This window comes from Grus americana, chromosome 2 (genome assembly GCF_028858705.1).
Source record: "Grus americana isolate bGruAme1 chromosome 2, bGruAme1.mat, whole genome shotgun sequence".
Taxonomy (NCBI): Eukaryota; Metazoa; Chordata; class Aves; order Gruiformes; family Gruidae; genus Grus; species Grus americana.
In genome coordinates, this window is record NC_072853.1 from 133,911,922 (window position 1) to 133,931,201 (window position 19,280).

The following is a 19,280-nucleotide window of genomic DNA, read 5'->3' on the forward strand; positions in this document are numbered from 1 at the left end:
GCATTTAAAATTGTTTTCATTAGTTAAATGTGCTGGATATGGATGAAAATTCTTTATCAAGCCTGTTTTGTGTTTAAAGCATACTGATTTTTGTAGAAACAAAGCAAGTATTATCAGCTGTTTATGAACTGAATTAATTGTTTCTGGTCAGCATGCTCTTCAAGAATCTGTTCCTTAGAACTAAGAAATTTCAGTTTCTGACTCTTAGTTTCTGGAGCTCTTTATTTTTTTAATTCTAAGAAACTAAGTTCTCCATCTCAATAAACATCCTGGTGTGGTCTGTGTGCCCCAGCTATGTGAGACAAACTTCTCTCCCCAAAGCCATATTCCTCAAGTGTATGTAGGCGTTCTGCCTCACTGCCCAGAAGAGTATGCGGCTTGCTTTATACTGTTTGGACCTGGTCAACATTAGGGTGGACTAGTCCCGAGCCCATCCCACAAATATTGCAGAAGAGGTGGTCTGTGCATCACAGACCTCTGAGATGATTACTCACGGATTAGGGTGGATGTATGGACCATGCATTTTGGAGAACCTAGGTTACTATTTTAAAGGATCTTTTTTCCACATTTCTGTCAGTTCCCAGGGCTGGGCTTGTCTTGAATAAACTATTTTCTTATGTAGGGGGAAAATATAGTGAACAGGGAAGAGGAGAAATTAAATGTCAACTACACAACTAAGGCCCTTAAAATTATGAAGTAAAAAAGATGAACTGCAGGATGATCTCTAGAGTCATTACAGACAGATATTCTCCAAGATATATATACACACATATATATTTTAGTTTTTAAATTTTAAGTATATGTTTAAGCAAACTTGGCCTTGTTAAGGGAGTGAACGTTGAAGCTCAGATTCCACACAGTGGGAAATTAGTTCCCTAAATTTAGTGCTTCTAACATATGTTTAAGATCTAGGAATCTATTTCTGATATAACTCATGCTAGAAGTTCCTGGAAAGCTCTATGACTTATGTGGCATGGCATGGGGAAGATTAAATTATAGTTGATTTTCTTCCATCCTAAGATCCCCAGAAGCATCTGTAAGATTGATGGGTGGTATAGTCATTGCATTATGTTTTGATGTGTTTCTTTTGGAGGATAGTCTTCCAGTAAATACAAAGGGATTTTAAAATTATTGTGGGTAAGGAGGTGGACAGATAATAAATTGAACTTTGGTGTTATGATACTCTCTTAAAAGCCTTAGCTAGACTTGATTTCTGCCAGAAGGGGGAAGAAAAAAAAAAAGCTGCTGTTTTTGATGTTCATGCTTTAAAACAAATCAAACAGTACGTTTTTTTTTCTGAGCGGTTAAAATCAGTGTGGGTAAGGAAATGGACATATTTTCTCTAAATTCTGTTTGATGTTATGCTGGAGATGAATTTGATTATACGTATGTGCCAATGTGCTTCTGCAGACAAGAATTTGAAAAGCGACAATGTATGAACAGTTCAGTATCAACAGATTCTCCCCTGTTCCTTAATAAACATACACTATTACAACAAAATTGAAGTTTAAAGAACCTCGCTCAACTTACACAAAAATAATTTTAAAAAGTCCTTTAGGAAAAAAGAAGTTGAAATGTATCAACAAGTCAAAATGATGTGGAGGGATGGGGGGAGAGCGCTGCAGTGAGCTGAAAGACGCGTGTACTTCTTCTGTCTTTCATTGCCTTCGCTGCCCATGTTTCATGTTTAAGGGTGAGGCAGCAGAAAGGAATTTCAGTGGTGAATTGAATCTAGCCAAGAAAGTGGCTTGAAATCAAGCTTTGGGAAGAAGAGGGGAAAACTGTGCTGCAGGCAGATGGGCAACAGAGGGAAGGCAGGAAATATCTGCAAACAAAAGTAATGAAGTTTGATTTGTTGCTATGGTAGAGAAATGTGTCTGGAGGTGGGTTGAGGTAGAAGCTGTGTAAATTCTTGAAAACCAAGTCAAGTTAAGTGTTTGATTTGTAGCAGTGTTGTATGAATTAGCTGGAAAGTTTGTGTGCGTTAACTTAAAGTTTAGCTGGAAGAGGGTGGCTGGAGTTGCATGTGGGAGGGAAAACTTTGGCTGTGGACTTTTGCAGGAGCTGGAGCGTGTGTGGACAACTGAAGCGTCAAGGAGATGAGCAAGGAAGGGGTGGCTTGGCTGTGTACACCTGGATTGGAAAAAGAGGTTGTCTCTACACCCAGTATAGTTAGTATGGGTCCTTGCAACAAAACCAGAAAAAAAACCACAAATGCCTTGTGAATCTGTATCCATTGAGGAACAGTTTTTCCGAAGCGGTGAGATCAACCAAGTACCTACAATAGCATTTCCAAATTGCTGGAAATCTTGCTGGATTCACAGTGAACGTGTAAAAGGACTTATTATGAGTACGCTCACAGGATGTTTGTAATAATAGGAGAAAATGAGTAATCTTCTGGAAAGCGGTTTAACATATATACTGAAGCGACTGGGATCTTTCATTACAAATATGTAGTTTCAGGGCGTAGTTTTGAGATAGTTTTAAACTGATCTGTAGGCAGATTAAAAGGGGTGTTCCCACCTTTTCCCATGCCTTGAGCTAATTGTTGTTACTTCCTCCCTTGTTCCAGGACTGCCGCTTGTGTGGCTCTCTGGTTATTTGGGTCAGGGACCTGCTGCCTACCTTAAAAATGAGCTGGATCTGCAATTCTGCTGGCCACAAAGCACACAGGGCAGCGGGGAGGCTGGGTGTGGAGGGCTGCAACCTGCGTCCAGGGAAAACGTGGGCTTAAACCTGCATAAACTGACTGTGAATCCTGACGCCTTGTACGTGTGAAAACACAGGGTAAATTGTGAAACTGTTGCGATCACCTAAAGCGACTGGCAGAATGTGTTTCTACTCTCAGTGTCCTATTTTGGGGTTTCTTCACCTGGTACGTGGAGCTGTGCCTGGAATTTGTTTCCCCTGAGGTTACAGTTGACTTGTGTTTACCAAAAATAAAGTGGTAAAGCTTAGAAACAAGCATTTCGTTCTGATTTGTTTACAGTTAACGCACTGGGACTTTGCTTCCCCTTGAAAGAAGTTAGTGAAATTTAAAAATAAGCAGAGACAGCTTTTTTAGGATTGCAGCTGCTTTTTGCTTTCTGTTGCATATAACATATCTTTTTCTGAAAATATCCTCGAAAAAGCTGCTTTGGTGAGCTTCCGTATGTAGGTCTGTATCCCCACTGAAATATGGAAGCGAGCAAAGCTAAATGAGTGTGGTCGGTCCACGTGCTGTGCTCGCTGGTGCTCGGGCTGGTCTGCGTGGTGGGCACTGAGAAAGTGAGGATGAGGATGGCTGGGTTGTCTTCAAATACCTCTGCGGGAAAAGGGCTTGTTGGCTTTTTCTTGTCGAGGATGAGCAAAACAAATTCTGAAAATACGTAAGAGGCCTACGTAGAGGAAGAAATGCTTTGGAAGGGGGGGTGTCTTAAATACCTCCTAGTTCAAAGAAAGGCTTGTGTGAAATGCTTTTGAGGAGTAGCCCTGATGTAAGTGTATGGATTAATGGTACAGTGGAGTAGTGGGTACTTGGCTGTGCCCTGTTAGTCTGAGACCAGCTCTTCTGAGGCTGGTAAAATAGTTATGGCTTATTGTGGCATACGTAGCCCCGTGGTTCAATCGTCGCAATGCAGCAGGTAGAGAGGACCTCAAGTGTTACGTGCTCTCTAGCTGGGGCATCTGCTTGAAAGCAATAGGAAGCTGCAGTGGTGCCTGATATCCAGTGGGTGCAACGTTAGGGTCCTCTCGCTTTTAAGAACGCCTAATCTGGTGTTTAATTTACTAGCCTGCTTGAGGGCTGCTGCCAAGGCTCCAACTGTTGCATAATGTTACACAGGAGGAATCACTGGCAGTTTTCAAGCTGGCTATCGTTCCAGATCACTCCCACACAAAGGAAATTGTAGCATATATGTAACTCTGAGGCTTTTTGTGCCGCGCTCAGCACAACCTAAAATTTAAAAAAAAAAAAAAAAAGCTAGGAAAACTAGAAAGAGTTTGCCTACTCAGGCTGTAGCCCCTCTGCTTGTAGCAGCCTCATCTGCAGTGTCTTGCATGTGGAAGAGAATCCAGACAGTGACAGGTAAGAACGAAAGCCTCGCAAAGAAGAAAAACCTCCATCACTTTTTAAAACTCTAAGCATTAAAATTGCAAGTATTTTATAAAAAGATGAAAGAATCCTCTTTTGGCTCAAACTGTTCTTTCGTGTTCTGTGAATTTCGTGATTCCCAGAAAAAACCAGACCCTTAGTATTCAGACATCACAGGGCATCGTAAGATTTCCCCCTCATTTCCATGCATGCCTGTTCCGTACCCGTTTTCCTGTCAGTCCGATTCGTAATGTTCAAAAACATTCACTGCATATTTCCTTCTTCCCCACAGCAACAGCCCGAGTCTGAGACTGTTCATCTGTTCATCCCAGCCTTGGCAGTTGGAGCTATTATTGGCAAGCAGGGACAGCACATCAAACAACTTTCTCGTTTTGCAGGCGCATCTATTAAGGTATTATTACACTGACTAACTTTCTGTCTATTCTACATGACACTTCCAGCAAGTTTGCACAAGCCGTGTTTTCGTGAATGTCCTCCCCCACTCTGTGCTTAGAATGTGATGTGATAAATGGTACATTTGTTTATAAATCATCTTTTAATCTTCCTTGAGACAAGATAATTAGAAGCATGTTTTCAAACGTCTCCTGAGGTGTGAAATATAAGCTGCAAAGAAAACTACTTTGGTGGTCTCGATTTCTTAGAAACAGACTTAAGTCTTAATGATGCACCGCTTAAAGGCTTTCTTCTTGCTTTCAGTAACATGAAAATTGGCAAGGCAAAATCCCCTTCTAAAAACAGCAGCACAGGTGAAGTCTCCTACTGCTGCGGCCGCTCTTGGTCTGTTCCATATGGATTGGCCTGGGCTGTCAAGCTCAGATGGCTCCACGCTGATGCATTTGTGTTTTAAAATCACCCATGTACTCCAAGTTCCTGGGGTCAGTCAGCTCTTTAATACCATGTTGATCTCTGCACCCTGCTTTAACATGTCACTGTTTGTGTTGACCACCTCAGCATAGCTAAGAACAAGATGGTTTGCAGAGGTTGACCTAGTGGAAGCTTAAGTTTAGTCAATTTGGTGAAATCCTCCATGGCTGTGTACAGGGGTCAGTACCAGTTGCAGTTGTAGGAAGGTCTTGGGTTTCTGCTACGAATCCACTGTAACCACAAGTATCTTCTCTAGATGCTTGAGCTCTTCTTCTTGTAAATACCTACTTCTGCTATTCTGTGCTGTAAAGATAAAAGAAGAAAGTACAGTGTGTACCTTAGTTATGTGCTGTTAGATTGACGTTTTCCTGCACAGATGAAGCAAACATTTTCTTCTCGGTTCTCTTTTTGCTCGGGAGATGTGGCCTGTTTATTGAGTGCTATGGCAGGGAGCTGCCAAAGGTCAGGGGCAGGAGCTGGCTATGCTGAGTTGAGCTTGGTGAAGCTGGTGAGGCGAGGCTGGGCTTGGAAGGTGTTCACCTAAGTAGGCAGAGCAAAATAGTTGGGGAACCCTGATGAATGAGTCTTGTGTGTGGTTTGCCGAATGCCGATCCATCTACTGGCCAGTCAACCAACCGGCATGCTGCCCAATTCCATCCTTTATTGAGCAGTACATTAAATAGTTGTTATGCTACCCAGATGGTTTACATTAGTAGAGCACTAATAGTCATATTTTTAGGGGAAAAAAACAGAATAGAAGAAAGTGAGAGGTGTTGATTTTTCTTCATCAAATCTGTCTTGCGTGGAGGTGTGATGTATCACATGTATTTCCTCTTTCTCCACTGCTTGGGTCTAAAGATTAAGTGGTATATGGAAGGTACTGCTAGGTGGAGAGAGAAATGTGAAATAACCTGGACCTCCGAGAACCTGTCCAAACTAGTTCTTTAGTTGGTCCTTGGAAGACAGTTTAGTGGAAAGGGAGTTTCCCGTGTTTCTCACGCATCTGGCTAACAGTGGCCTCAGGCTTCCTCTACGAGCTGGCACCCCTCTACCCAACGTATTTAACCTATCTGTATTAATTGAAATTCAGTTAAAAGCTTGCTAAAGCTCTGGTCTTTTGTTCCTTCAGTAGGAACAAAGTAAAGAAGATTTTTGTGGAAATAGGATGAAATCCTAACAGAACAGTACAGATGCAGGGTATGCTTGCTAAATTGGCAAGTTGCATCTATGCTTATCAATTAAAATAAAAATGCAACTTCATCTGTAATTCGACAGAATGATAGGGAGCAGCACGCTTGCTTCTGTGTGAAAGTGTTACATATGATAGTTACTACTGACTTATTCAAAACTTCTGAACTTTTCTCGTGTTGACCACCTGCCCTTCATCATAACTTTTGAGCAAAATAAGAAATTGTGAATCAAGGAATCTGGGCTTTTAGCTATGTTATGGTTTAAGCTGGCAGACAGCCCCCCTTCACACACACCCACTGCTGGCCTTTCCCCACCCCCCCTGCGATGAGGGAAAGAATCATAAGGAAAAAGGTATGGAATATCCCCTTGGCCAGTTTGGGTCAGCTGTCCTGGCTGTGTCCCCTCCCAGCTTCTTGGGTGCCCCCCCGCCTTCTCATTGGCAGGCCAGTATGAGAAGCTGAAAAGTCCTTGACTGCTTGGCAACAGCTAAAACATCAGTGTGTTATCAACGTTATTCTCATCCTAAATCCAAAACACAGCACTATGCCAGCTGCTAGGAAGAAAATTAACTCTATCCCCACTGAAACCAGGACAAGAGTTGGAAGGAGTGTTGCATGAGTAACTTCCAACTTGCCAAACAGTAGTAACCATACTTTGTGGAGGAAGTAAGTCTTTGTGCATGACAGTCTGAACTTGCTTTGAGTTGTGCTGTAGATTGTTACAGATGAAAATGTTTTACATCCCCTTGCATCACCTTTGTTGTTGTGCTTTGTAGATCTGATGAAACTCATTAGCCATGAAGTAAGACTAACTAAACTGCAGACGCAGAGGGGTTCTGCATAAGGCTGCAGTGTCCAGCCCGTCGCTTCAGAAGTGCGTGTGGTGTCTGACGAGCTCAGGTTGTGTCCTTGTGCTGGGAGGCCATTGCTTGGCAATGCAGGCTTGGTGTGGGGCTCCAGCAGACTGAATTATTCAGCAGAGGAGCCAGGCAGAGGCTTCTGGGCTGTCTGCTGCCCACCCTGTACCACAGGGCTGGGGCCAGATGGGAACCACTGGCATCTCCTTGGTTATAAATTATTCCCCGAGTAGCCCTTCCTGTCTCTGAAGGAGTTGGGATGAGCGTTACAGGTTTTGAGGGTAAGAAGTTGTCAGCTTGTGACTTGGCACATGGAAGACTAGTTGTTGTCCAGTTAGGAATGTAAAACTATTTCTCTCTTAAGTTAAAAATTCACCACCTGGATACTCTTTGTATGTATATAACTTCTCCTTCCAAGAGCAGACACTGAAGTCTCTTACGTTGCCCCTTTAGACATTGAAAAGTTAGTCGGTACATGTTTCTTTCACAGCCCTCAGCCATGTTTTACTCCAGCTACTGAGAACAGGACATTCTAAGATCAAAGCAAGAAATGTCCCAGAACACTTAAACACATGTAAGATGTAACAAAGGCTTGATGGAAAATATAGAAGTTTTAGGGAAAATAAAGGCATTGGTGCTCATTAAGAAAACATGAGGTGACTGATGGGCAAACTACAACGTCCATTTTACGTGAGTGGCAATTACCAGGCTGAGCTCTCTTCAGTCAGCTGCATCCAAATGTGCCTCAAAATTTTGCCCCTCTAAAATACTTGTGTTCCAAAGAATGAATGGATTTACTCTCTGTCTGCCCTTACCACAATGTCACATCATATAAATGTGCTGTTGTAAAATGAATGTGTATTTTTAGATATAGCCAATGGGAATGCAGAAATCATATGAAAAATAAATATGCAAACCAGATAACTAGTATGTAATGTCGTCTTCATCTTAGGGTACAATATGAATAATTATATAAACTTTGGTTAGCAAAATTCTTTAGTGAAAATGATGCATGGTGACTGGTAATTTGTCTGAAATAAACTACAGCTGTTAAATATGAATAACATCCCTATGCCAACAGCTAAGATGAAATCCTGTAGTGTTTAATATATTGCCCATTCAACAGCGGCTATGTAATACTAGATGCAACAATGGAAATGTCAGTTGTGATAAACCAAAGATTCATCCAGAATGTCAGAGGCTAGTTTGAATTATTTAATACCACTGGAGTCTGAGAACAACACCCACAGAAATCTTACTTTTGTGGTGACATGAACTGCCAAAGACCCTACGGGCGTCTCTGTCTCAGCTCTGGTGGAGCTTAATTTTTATTTGGGTCACACAAATAAATGTCTGTAGATACAAACCCCTTGGAAACTGCAAACTCATTGTCCAGTATAGTATAGAGGAATGTTTTAGATCTGATGAGTTACAACAGTAAAGTGATCTTCTGTTCTCAGGGGGACGGATGCAAACTTTTGCTAATGAGCTAAACTTGTTAGAAAGACTATTTAAGATAGCGGGTAGGGATGAGAATCTCAGTCTATTAACCATACTTGCCTTTTTGAAGGCTACATGCCTTACATCACTCATAGCCACATGAAAATTGCTTGTGGGATTTTGCCATATGTGGATGAGTAGTTATGCCTTTAATTTTCAGCAGAAAATTTGCTTATGGTTTAGCCAATTTCTCCGTATTTCATTATAGCTAATTAATGCACTTTAAAGAGAACAAACCCATCATGACTGAAGTGTAATGCTGCTGCTGTAACGAATAATTTTTCACTCTTGAACAGAATGTGAGACTGAAACGGGGAGGAGGTGGCTTTAAACTATTCCTTCAAAAGACAGCTACCAAAAGCTATGTTTATCCATTCCAGATTGCCCCTGCTGAAGGACCAGATGCCAAGCTGAGAATGGTTATCATCACTGGACCTCCAGAAGCTCAATTCAAGGTACAACATAAAAAACCTGTTGGTCTGTGCTGGCCTTTGGACTGTAAGGGATAATATTGAAAACAAAACACTTGGTTCCAAGCACCATTTTATTCAGAATTTTAGTAATCGCTTGATTTTTGCCTGCCTTTTGCTGAAAGATACCTATATGAAGATAAGTAATACAGTACTATCAGAGGCCACGTTCTGGTCACCTGAAAACTGGTGGGAGTTTCATGTAAGTTAGAATCAAGTCTAGCATGAAAATACGGCCATATTACATTCCTAATTTTCCCTTTTATCTATGAGCACAATAGTTCAGTCTTTCTAGCCTGTCTTAATACATGCAACAGTTCAGTGTGTTTAATTGAAATAACAAAGCTGACAAGATGAGAGACTGAGTCTTCCCAGGTTACTGTCATGTGCCAAATGGAAAATGCTTTTTGGGTAGCTCTACAGATAAATGCAAGATTTCTGATTTTATTTCCACTACAACTACAAAGGAGATACTCAACATGATTATTCCATTTGTGTTCAGATTGAGTTCTGGAGTGGCCTTCTCCTGTAAGTGCCAAGGGATAAATCTAGTTACCCCAACAGGAGTTGACCACGTTAGGAGTGATGGAGACAGCTCGGTGCAGTAGCCTGGCCTTATCACAGATGAGGCCCAGAGCAGGTAGAAAGTCACTTGAGAGTTCATGTCCTGGCATCGTTCTCTTGCCTGTTCTCATTTTTGCCTTTGTATTTTTGCTTCAGGGCATCTTGCAAGAAGGAGGTACACAAACTTCAGGCATATCTAGAATCAGTTTCATTAATGCCTTTAGGAGTTTTGGAAAAGTATCAGGGCAGGTATTTTGCAGTGGTAACAGTGAACTAGATGCATTTGGGATTATTGCTCAGTTACCATATACATTTGAGAAGCTATTGAAGGCGAAGCATAATTTAGAAGCTCTGCCTCACTGAGGTTTTCTGTGTGCGTGTGGGCTTGGCCATGCAGTGTGTTCCACATATGGGGTGCTCTTGTGATTCGGGATCAGCACCAGGTCAGATGCTGGCTATTTTTGCTTTCCATCCAGTATCAGTGAACTTGCCTTCAAGCAGTAGCAGGTCGAAGTAGCTTTGGGCACCCCTTATCCTGACTTCTCATGTAGGCAAAGGCTTGTCCTCAGGCTTCCTCCCCAAGATAGACTTGAAGTCCCACAGAGTTCTTTTGCCAGCTCTTCTCCCTAACCTGGATCACGTAAGGAGGAAAGTCTCCTTTTTCTGCACCTCATGTGTTGGTTAAAACCACATCAGCCAGTCACTTCTCTACACTTGGGCTTCTGCTTGCAAAGAGGGATCAATGTACTAGCACAGCCAATGCTCCTGAATATGCTGGTGTTACGAAGGAGAGGGATTATCCCTTGGGGCTTCCTTCAGCTCCACTCCTTGTAGTCTCTTACTACTCTTTGAGCCATGCCCTCTTGACTGAAATAGGCAGAGTTCAGCCCTTTCTTCTATCACCACTGTTAACCTGAAGCATGCCTGACAGTCAGGGCGAAGCTTCATTAATGCTTTCAGCTCCGTTTAAGAAGGGTCTTCTCTATCTTTGAGCATAGGCTATTGCTCGTTAGGCATCAAGAATGTAATCTGGGCTCACAACAACTTGAAGAGGGAATAGCTGCTGCTCAAATGAGTAACCAGCTCTCAGAGAGGCGGTGTCATCCCAGAGCCTGTGAGTTTGGCATCCTTTCCCTACTACATTGTGTTCTGTTGTCTGTGATTCATGTCCGTGGTAGCTGCAGTGGCTGCACCCCTTTCTTCCTCAGCAGCAGTAGCCTGAGGATGTTGTGGTATGCAGGGCTATTTATTAGCAAGGCATTGGGAAGAGAATATGCCACTGTTTACAGCCTCTGCTGCAGTGCTCCCTGGAGTTTAGGCATACCCGTGACACCAATATCCAGAGATGATCATATAGCCTTGGATCTGGGACACGTGCAAGCCAAGTGGAATCTAGTGTAGACAACATATTTCAGCCACTGTTTTACCGTGAAGGAGCTGCAGCCCCATTAGGTTGTTTCCTTTCCTTAAGGACTTTTTCAAGAGCTGAAAGATTTGGGATGTTGGAAATACATCTACTATTTTTTAAAATGTCAACATCCCACCTTGCTTTATAATTCAGCAGTAATGCACACTTTTTTCCTACAGTACTTCTCCCACTGAGCCCAGCAGCCTGTACAGGTTGTCAAGGTGTTGTGCACATGAAGAGCATTGCTATTGAAATAAAAAGGGCTATCCTGGCTACTGTCTGTCTCTAACAAATTTGGAAAATAGTTTCAAAATCTCTAGCTCAAGATGATGGCTGGGAGTAAGTATTTTATCTGCTCTTACCAAATTCTTTTGCAGTGTTTTCTTGGAGCAGGAATCTCATATTCTAGGGCTGTTGATGGTGCCAGAACATGGTAGTTGTACTGAGTTTTTTTGCATGTTTTTTGTGTAGTCTTTTGTCTCGCTGGAAAGATGATAGCTTTTGTCCTCTGTGACGGGGTCCCACAACCTGCAGTATTCCACCTAGGTCAAAGCCATGTGCTAAATTTTTTTCTATATTCTTCAGGTGGAGTCTGACTTTCCCAAAATACTGAGTACTTTCAGCTCTAAGGTCACAAACTAAATGTCTTCCATCTTACCCATTCTAGAGTAGCACGAACTTGAGTAGGCTTTTAGAACGTGAGCTAGAAATAAGATAAAATAAGCTGCTGCTATTTAAAATACAATGGTTTTGGACTTTTCATATTCCATTGCAGCGGTAGCCTGTAAGATGGTTGGATTTAGCATGTACGCAGTGACAGCACTGGTAAGCATGATTTAAAGAAGGTGATAAAGAATCTGAACTGGAAAGGCTTTGTGGTCCCAGGTTTATGGTCTTTACAGAGCATCTCTCTTCAGTATCTCAATAGAAATGTTCTTCTGATGCCTCTAGGAGATGCAGAGTAGATGATCTAGTTACCTTTTCAAGAATTCACTGATGAACGGCAGGGAATAAGGAAATAAATGTGTTTAAAAGTCAGCAAAATTCATGAGCTTAGTCTCAGCGGACATTCTTCTTGCTACCTGGCACTTGCACATTCCCCGGAAAAGGGAACCATGTGCTGGTCAGAGTAATACTGTTCCCATGGTGCTATTTAGATCAAGGCAGTTTGATTTTTCACTTCAGAAAATTGAGCAAGCTCAGATTTATTTATTTTTAAACAATATGTTGTAATGGATTTATAAAAGTAAGCTGTTTGCTCTAATTGGACTCTTTATCCCATGACTTGTTTGGGGGTGTGTGTGTGTGGCTTGCCTTTTTTTTTTTTTTTTTTTTTTTTTAGTTTAGCATCCTTTAAAGAGTGTGTTTCTGAGCCAATTAATTGCGTTCTGTGCTTCTGGGTGTAATAAAAAAATCCTTCAGACAGACAGTTCTTCTCTCCACCACTCTTTACCTCTATAGAGATGCAATAGTTTTTAAAAGCAGTGTTTCTACTGAAAAGCATGATAATAATGATCTCTGTTAAATTGCTTCGTGATTCCCTGGTTTGTCATCCAATCTTTAAAGTTGGACAGCGGTGCTTCCTAGTTTGGTACAAAGACTTCTTTTAGAAAAATAGTTATTGTATTTCTTGGGGAAAATGCTGAGAATTCTCCTTTCTGTGGAATTTCTTGAAGTTAACTAGATTTCAACAAGTGCATTCTCTAACTGAAAGCATTTTTGCAGGCTCAAGGGAGAATCTATGGAAAACTTAAAGAAGAAAATTTCTTTGGACCTAAAGAAGAAGTGAAACTTGAGGCTCATATAAAAGTGCCGTCCTATGCTGCTGGTAGAGTTATTGGTAAAGGAGGCAAAACAGTAAGTAGATAAAAGAAAACTTTCAAAGTTGTTCAGTTATGTTTCTTATTTCAGTGTGTATATATGTATAAAGCTTAAACATTTAGCTAACTAATAGCTAATCCTTTGAAGTTACATTAAAGCAGGTGCTATTTTCTTAGCTGTACTTGTTAAGCTTTCCTTTCTTCTAGTGTGGCGTCAAGAGAAGCCAATCTCATAAAATGATTTATTTAATCTAAAAATAAATAAATAATAAAATAGTCTAACAAAAATCGATAGTCCCAGTCAGCTCTGCAGGGCTTTTATTAATAGAAATGTAGTTCTTTCATTTAGAATGAATATGTTCCCACTCAAGACCTGCTTCTGCAAACCTTAGCTTATGCCAGATTTTGAAAAAAGATTTCACTAATCTCATTTAATTAAAATCAAATCCAATGTGTCCAAAGGCAGCATTTGCAGCCAAAACTGAGTGAAAGCGTAACTTCTAAATAAGTGGTAGGAAATTAAGACATGTTCAGACCTCGATATTATTAAAAAAAAGTATTTTTGCTTCAACTTAATTGATGGCATTTCTTAGGCTCAGTTTGTTGCATAAAATAACATCGCTGAGATTTTTTCAATCCTGAAAAGGTGCTCGTACTCTAGTATTTTCGTATGGTTGTAAGTCAGGAGCTAGCTGATAACTGCAAAGAACGGTTCAGTCTTGGCTCTCCATCCTTGAGTGCAATGGGGTCTTGAAGTTATGTGTCAGGAGGCAACGTGGCCTCTTTCATTATTTGCAGTAATGAAATTACCTCTGTTTAAGGACAAACATCTCTGAAAAGTTGTTCACCTAAACCATTTTTGATTAAATAATGTTATGCATTTCTAAAATAAAATGAGTGTAAACAGGACAAAGACTCTTAACCATACCTCTACATAATACTATGGAAGCTGATAGGCTACTGAAAATAGTTTGGACACTTCTCATTGTTCTGTTTGGAGTTCTCCATCTTGTGGTGGTTTTTCAAGGAAAAATGTATAAATACTTTGACTTTTTTCTTCCCTACATTATACATCATATGAGTGTTCTGACCTTAAACTTGTAAACTCAACTGTAAACACTGTGGCATATATTTGCTTTTTTAAGTCATGCATTTAACACCTTCTGTGTGTTGTATTTAGTCTTCAAAACACTTCTACAAACCTAGAGAACCTGGTGCTAATTTATGTTAGAGACACAAGAGGCTCATCTTGCAAAGTGCACACGCACTACTGCACAAAGATGCTTTCTGTTGGTGGGTTCCTTCTTTAAACAGAGCTTAGAGGAGGATGTTTCTGCGGTCAGCAGTATCTTTGAGGCTTGGTGGTTGTGGGATATTTGTTCGTTTAAGATTTTCTGACTTCTACTATCTATTTATAGGTAAATGAGCTTCAAAACTTGACAAGTGCAGAAGTTGTAGTCCCTCGTGACCAGACACCTGATGAAAATGATCAGGTGGTTGTGAAAATAACTGGTCATTTCTATGCATGCCAGGTAGGAGGACTGCAATGAATTTCTCTCTTACGCTGATGTTTCTGTGGTCTGTCTCTTATGTCCATGTGCAGAGCCAAGGGATGGAAGGCTTTTACTCAGGATACAAAAAGCACTGCTTGCCAGGCTCCTCTGATTGTTTTATATCTGTAAAAGTGCAATATTGTTATAAATCTCTCACAGGCATGAGGAAAGTTTATCACAGGAAGACAATCTTCTTAAATTCTCCTACCAATCTGTGTAGGCTCTGGCACTGCTAAAACTTTCAAAGCAAAAGAAAACCCAAGTTGCGATTGGACTGAAATTCAGGTGGGGGATACAAGCCAAGTCCTGGCAAGAACTCCACCTAGATACGCAATTTGTCCACTTTGCCCAATCTGCTGATTTAATATCATAACGAAAAGCTTCCTTCCCTCACTTAAGTCTTAGTTCAGACTAATTCCTTTTGATACTTTTGCTACAGGTGACTTGTAGTTCAGAAAGGAGATGGGAGGGCTGGTAAGTCCTGTACGTCTGACCTTCTGGATCCCCTGGAATATAAAAAAACCTGTCCACGCTCTATTAAAACAGTGGTTCTTCTAAAACATTAGTACCTCCAGAGGAGTAAAATGAAAGTAGCCTGTAGCTTCAATAATCTTAATGTTGGTAGTTACCTTCCTATGCTCATGCTTTCTATATTACAGATGTGAAAACTGACTATGCGGGTAGTTGCGGTAGGTGAAAAAAGAAGAAAAATTAAAAATTAAGTTGCACATCATGTCTAACCCAAGTGTATTTTAACTGATGAGTAATCTTGTTAGTATGAGGAACTTAGTTTAGTTAGTTCAGATTTTCTTAATCCCAGTAGCACCTATAGTCGGTTGTAAACAGCGGTCACTGCAGCATGGCATCATGATGGGTTGTTTCTTCTTCTTTATGTCCTTCAGCTTGCTCAGAGAAAAATTCAGGAAATACTGGCTCAGGTAAGAAGGCAGCAGCAACAGCAAAAAACATTGCAAAGCGGACAGCCTCAGCCAAGACGGAAATAAAGGTTTAGGAAATGGCCCATCAGAGACAGATGCCAGACCAAAGACAGACTGTGCAACAGAGAGACGGGTGGTGAGCACCTGTTGAAGTTATATGCAGAAGATCCACCAAGCCAATCACCTGTTCGAGGACCAGGCAACCGTTGAACGCTGTCTCTGAGAATGTATTCTTTAGGCTCTCTCAAACTTTTGAAACCCAGCTTTAAAATAAGGACCCCTTCACTTCCCTTTTGTTCTATTCTCACAATTTAACATAAACTCGTTAGTCTTTTTTATTGTTCTTATTATTCCCCAACAATTTTAGAACTTGGTTTAATGAAGCTTTCTCTTCTGAGTTCACTGGTTAAAAAAAAAAAAGATAAAAAACCAACAAAAAAGAAAAGGCATTGCTCTCATAGGTCCAGTTGTAAAAGAAGAAACACATTTGGAGGGTGGGATTGGGGGTGGGCTAGGGTTAGAGCAAGGGTATTGACAAGAGTTTAAGTGTTAGTCCCAATGTTGAAACAAGTGGCATTTTTTAAAAAGAATTTGGTTGCATTTTTACATAACACTGCCATGAATAACCTAAGGGAAGTGTTGAATGGTGTTGGCCAGGGCATAAAAAGATAAATATGCATTTTACTAAACTACCTCAGGCATTTAGTACCTCAATGAGAAATTGTTCCTTTTTTGCTTTTTTTTTTTTGGTATTTTGTATACTTTATAAAGCTAATAGTTCTTGAGCATTTTATTTTTTTAAAAAAAAATTAAAATTTGATCAGCCACCAGCCAGGAGTACTACAGACTTATCGGGGAAAAATATAGTAGAGCACTTCTAGCTGCTGGCTGATGGGAGTAAGGTGGGTAAAAAAAACATAGCCTCAGATTTTCTGAGGGCTTCAACACCATCATTTGTTTAAAAAAAAAATTCAGTGAATGTTCAAAAGATAGTGAATGATGCCAACATTCTGATAGCAGCAATGCCGTTTAGTTTTCTTTTAAGATGGGATGAAAAAGTTTGTGACGGTACTTTTTTGGGAACAGGACAAGGAAGTGATGGCAAGAGGCTGGGGTTGGGGGAAAAATTTAGAAGGTTGCAAGAGGCTGAATTTTTTTTTGTGCTACTTGATTGAATGCATGAACCCTTTGTGCCTTTGACCATCACTACCTAATAATGCTACATTTAACCATTTGCAGCCCATTTGGACTTTGCCATTTTGTTCAAAGAGCAAGCTTCATCTTCAGTTTGATAGAACACTTGATCTGCTAGAGCGTATTTGAGGCCAGGAGGGTCTCTGCTGTCTGCAGATCACATCATACTGCTTTCAGTTACCACGATGGGGGAAGGTCAAACAGTGTTTGATCACATTGAAAGATAATGAAAGGCTAAGTTTACATATCCAGCCGCTGTTATGGGCCACACTAAGCCACTTTGAAGGTTTTAAAAACTATTACAAGACAAACAAACAAACAACCTCTCTAGCCTGGCTTATAATAGATGCAGCAGGATTTATGCACGTTCTGCAACCAACCATTAGAGAAGAAAAAAAAAATGTCAAAAGGCAGGGATAACAGGAAAGTTACCAAATTTTTTAATTTCCGAATGTAATTTGAATGATGATTGTGGTAATAGTGACACATTCAAGTTTCTACAATAAACTTCAGTCTACCTCAGTTTAAGAAAAAAAAAATATGTGGCAACACATGGTGCATAAAGACTGCTGTGTGTGTGTGTGTGCGCGTGCGCGCCTGTGTGTGTGGTCGACAGAGCCATGCTATTACCTCTGAACCTTTTTTGTGATGTTTTTTGTGCATGAGATGATCAGAATCACCATGCTGCACTGATTTGAGGGGCACAACGAGCAAAAACATTTGTTTCATCATTTTGTTATCTACCTCTTAGGTTCATGTTGAAATAGAGGCATTACTACATAGACTAGATAATTTTCCCAAAGATCATTGTTGTACAGATTAGATAATTTTGAAAATGGTCTGAAGTGTTTTTCCTGCATCTCTTCTTTACTAATTGGTTTAAAAACCACAAACTTATGTTGTAGTTTTAGCAAAGAAAAATGAGTTTCTTTTCCTTTTTTTGACAGTGACCTTCATCTAGCCTTTAGGATAATTTTTTTTCTTACAATGAATTTAAAATTACTGAAGTATGAAAAGTCATAGCATTTTAATTTTTGTTGAGGCTTAAGTCAGTCTGACGTTCCTTTCTTAACATTTGAGGATTTGACTTCATTATTTTTCATAAAAATTACTTTGCGAATAGGCGCTGCATTTACATCTGCTGATTTAAATACTGTCATCTCTTAAATTTCTAGACTTAGTATGGTAAATCATGTTTTTCTTTTCAATTGAGACTTGGTAATTTGGAGTATTTGGGAATAGCTAGAAAGTAAATACTGTAAATGATTTCAATATCCACAAAGTATGGATCATTTTTCATCTGTAATGTGCCCCCCAATGCAGCTCCACTTGCCAGATGCCTCTGAATGGAATAAAGAGTTTAACTCCTATCATCAGATAAAGTTGTGTGGTGTTTTTTTAAATTAATGAGGCATAGGGACAGACTGTATTTGTGGTACTTCGATCAAATTGGTTTTCTGTCCATAATAATAACTGGAAAAGGGTGAAGAGTCACCCACAGGTATTCCCTAGCTGCCAGGGCATCCAGCAGCCAGGTTACAATGCTTGCACTTCCCAAGACAAGCAGTGACTTTTGTGGCTTATAATTAATCTTCTCCCTCTTCTATAACAATGTCATACTGTCTGTAGTACAACCTATAGTTTCAGTCTTGTGCAAATCACTTAGGGGGATTTGCTGTGGAAGGGAAGTGTACTCAACAGTCCTGACCCAGGGCAAACATGAAGGAATGTCTTAACAGGTTTGAAGTGAGATCTGAATTGCAGTTTTTGGGGTGGGGTGGTTTTTTTTTTTTCAGCTGCTTTTTACCCAGTCTCCAATTGGGTGCTCTCATTGTGATGGAGCTGTGTACTGAACATGGCCTAGCAGCTTGGATAGGCAGAACTGGTCATGCCAACAAGCAAATGTGATGTAAACTTGCATCTCTCTCCTACTACCACCACCCAAGCACATGCTGCTTGCCAGTGAGGAGGTATCATGTCTCCATTTAGATCCTTGTTAAGATTATTTGGAATAGAAATGAGTCTAGATGTTTAACTGAATGCTTTGGAGTGAGAGGGAGGGATTGGGGAACGAAGGAGCATCATGAGTAGTAGAATTCTGTATCTTGTAAAGAGTGGAAAACTAAACTTGTTTTCCAAACTCTTGCACCCTCCCACTTGTCTTCACAGCTCATTTACTGGGACCAGCCAGCAGGAAAGAGGGAATTGAGGAAATGATACCTGTAGCAGAGATTGCACATAGGGTATTGCATTTCATAGGGAACTCTATTAAGCTCATTTTTCACACCAATATTGAGCCATCTTTTCAGAACTGGCATCCCTGCCATTTGAGCAACATAAGTTAAGCCTTCCTCTGTATCGCTGGTGTATTTGCGACAGCTAAACCCCTGACTGTTTTAAGCGTTTGCCTAATCATGATGCTTTTATTTGCTTCTAACCTTCCAAAGCTTTTATTCCTAAGTCGCAATTTCAAAGGCATGCGCTCTTTGTATTAGTTTCCATTAAATGAAGCATGTATGCTGTGCAGGACAGCATGGTCTCAACGTGGTACTAGGGCACAGGATTTTTAAACGCAGACGAAAAATTGTGGAGTAAGCACTCAAGCTGGGCTGTAACAGACGTTAGCTCAACTGATGGATGCAAATGCTGCTTGATAACGAAGTTACTCAAATGCTGTGCAGGAAATTGGTGAAATGATGACAAAAGTTCCACCTTGACAATTTTCTCCTGTTCATCCCATCATTAAGGGATCCTGCACAGAGGCAGACCTGCACCTACCTCTGTACAGGACTGAATGGTGAATCTGCAGGCTTATGGGACAAGCTGCTC

General features: G+C 40.5%; 1 protein-coding gene across 3 annotated transcripts in view; it reads left to right on the plus strand.

Moving 5' to 3' along the window:
• Positions 1-17,833, plus strand: part of IGF2BP3 (insulin like growth factor 2 mRNA binding protein 3) — a 119,209-nt gene extending 101,376 nt beyond the window's left edge. For all 3 annotated transcript variants that reach the window (XM_054814617.1, XM_054814618.1, XM_054814619.1), the window contains 5 exons: positions 4,365-4,484; positions 8,885-8,959; positions 12,672-12,803; positions 14,185-14,298; positions 15,222-17,833. In XM_054814617.1, the coding sequence (XP_054670592.1) occupies positions 4,365-4,484; positions 8,885-8,959; positions 12,672-12,803; positions 14,185-14,298; positions 15,222-15,323 (543 nt within the window). In that variant the 3' untranslated portion in view covers positions 15,324-17,833. The remainder of the gene's footprint in view (positions 1-4,364; positions 4,485-8,884; positions 8,960-12,671; positions 12,804-14,184; positions 14,299-15,221) is intronic.
• Positions 17,834-19,280: the final 1,447 nt, after the last annotated feature.